This window comes from Pungitius pungitius, chromosome 7 (genome assembly GCF_949316345.1).
Source record: "Pungitius pungitius chromosome 7, fPunPun2.1, whole genome shotgun sequence".
NCBI classification, from domain to species: domain Eukaryota; kingdom Metazoa; phylum Chordata; class Actinopteri; order Perciformes; family Gasterosteidae; genus Pungitius; species Pungitius pungitius.
In genome coordinates this window covers 1,361,598-1,364,037 of record NC_084906.1, presented here as the reverse complement: position 1 = coordinate 1,364,037, position 2,440 = coordinate 1,361,598, and the positions used below count along the sequence as shown (strand labels likewise).

General features: G+C 36.8%; 1 protein-coding gene across 1 annotated transcript; it reads left to right on the top strand.

Moving 5' to 3' along the window:
* Positions 1-246: 246 nt before the first annotated feature.
* On the top strand, positions 247-2,035 carry LOC119216821 (placenta-specific gene 8 protein-like). Its single transcript, XM_037469966.2, has 4 exons — positions 247-371; positions 1,164-1,265; positions 1,408-1,595; positions 1,685-2,035. The coding sequence occupies exons 2-4, from the start codon at positions 1,199-1,201 to the stop codon at positions 1,901-1,903; spliced, it is 474 nt and encodes a 157-aa protein (XP_037325863.1). The 5' UTR covers positions 247-371; positions 1,164-1,198; the 3' UTR covers positions 1,904-2,035.
* The last annotated feature ends 405 nt before the right edge of the window (positions 2,036-2,440 follow it).

The window sequence follows — 2,440 nt, the reverse complement described above, 5'->3', positions numbered from 1 at the left end:
CCCATGTCCACCACTTGACCTTTTATTTATCTAGAACTACTCAACACATGAAATGATTGTAATTAAAAGAAGCAGAACATTCCGCCCTTAGCGTGTGATCTAGATTTAATTTGTTGTGATGAAACGATTCCGGTTTCGCAGCATTGTGTGTTTGTTCAAACAAGGACACGACACCACTCCTGACAACAAGACACATTCTCTGTTATTTGCAGGTTGAGAGTCATCAGTATAAAGCTCATCCAACACATCCAACCATCAGGTAGATCACGTTGTAGTTTTGTTTCCTTCTGCTCTGATTTCATTCATAAGAACTAGATCCAGTGAATAACTTTTCATTGGTTCACAGCTTCAGAAGTGTCCACTTGCATCAGGTAAGACCTTAACATAAAATACATCTTAAGTAACATGTAGCTGTTTTTGACAATATATTAAAATTGTCAAAAAAAATGTTTTTGAAATGTTATCAGTTGGACTACTTTAAGAGACTACTGTGTTAGATCATAGGTAAATATACTGCAGGATTTTATTCCTATTGACTAAACTATGAGAGGATAATAGTGATTTTCATAATTCTTATCATTTTGAATATCTGTGTATTGAAGTATTATTTTACATTCTAGTGACACCTTATATTGCTGAAAACTTTTTTGTGGGAAATTGATTTGCATCTGTAGTGAAAAAGCACAACTGTAAATTTATAGTAATGCATTATTTTTTAAATCAAGCTCTGTATTATAATTTGTATGATTTTTAAGTTTATTCTTAAGTAATTTGAATGTAAACAAAAAACATGAACATGGGCTTGGAACTAAATGACCCCATCTGATTGGTCTTTTTGAATTTTGATTTGAATTAAAACAATGACAGTAGAAAGCATGTAATGCCTTTAGAATTACCATAGTTAGGTTACAGCATAGAATTTATGAATGAATCAATGGCATAAAAATACATATTACTGTATGCAATAATGTAATTAATTTAAAACAAATGCAAATAAAATGTCATAAAACATATTATAGAATGTAGGAAGGACATTTTCAGATATGTGTTTCAATTATAAAATATATGGTTAAATAACAAGATGTACGATATGTATGATAAGTTATTAGCAGTTGTTTCTGTGTTAAGCCCTTTGCTGATCTCTTATTTCTGTACATTAATAGATTCATTGTTTACTGCCTGTCGTTTCCTGTGAGAAATGTCGACACAACCCTTGGTAGACTGGGACAGTGGATTCTGTGATTGCTTTGAGAGCGCAAGTACCTGTAAGAGACAAATCCACAACTTTAACATGTTTTATTGTGTTAGGATTGAAAGCTGTGCGTCTCATATGTATTGTAGAGCCTTTAGCAACCCCCCTTAAAGTTCCCCCCCTCTATTATTGTATCTACTGTGTGTGCGTTCTAGGTTGCTATGGCTTCTGGTGCTGCCCATGCCTTGCTGGCACGGTTTCGGGACAATTTGGAGAGAATCGTTGTCTCCCACTATGTGACGTGTGCAGCCCGGCCGTGTTGGCAGCCTGTGGGATACCTCTGTTTGTGCCTCCTGCCGTCCTGACTATGAGGGTTGCCATGCGAAACAGATATGGGATCAAGGTATGATGTACGGGATTTTACACAAAGTTAAATGAAAGTAAGGCAAAGTTGATGTAGATCTTTATTCACGTTTTCTTGGTGTTTTGCAGGGATCTATCTGTAAGGACATTGCCATTTCCTGTTTCTGCGGATGGTGCTCCTGGTGTCAGATGCATCGTGAGATAAAGCATCGCAAAAAGGCTCCTGTTGTTGTCACTGTGCAGCAACCAACTGTTTTGCAAATGCAGCCCGCTCCAGTAATGATGGCTGCTTACCCTCCCCAAGCCGGATTTGTGAACTATCCAGGGACAGTTACTCTCTCAAACTGAGCTTTGTGGCCTCATTAGTCTGGTGTGTTTTCATAGCTTAGATAAGGTTGATTTTTAGTTGAACTGAATGAATACTAACGAATACGAATACTATGCATTTACAAGTGATGATTAAAGATCATTATTAACTCATATTGTTGACTAGTGACTCAAGTTCTTTCAAATTTAGATTAAAGATCTCTGCATTTATCTGAGTTTGAGGTTTCTCCAAACGTGGATCATCAAATATCCTTAAGTGGACAAACTTGTTGAACGGCGCTAAATTGACAAAAGGCCACTGCATGATGGTATGGGACACGTCATTCGATTCTACGAACTGTCTTCATAAAGCAATGCAGTCATGATGATGTCACTCTCACTACCCTGAGTTGTTCCCCTGTTACAGAGAATTTTGGCAGATGAAGAAGAAAAACTGGTTCCCTGACGAATGTATTCCAACAGTAAACATCTTGCTTCATGTCTCACTTTGGACTTCTCACTCACATTAGTTCACTAACGATGTCCAATGCATTTTCTTTTTGGAAAATGAAATAGAAA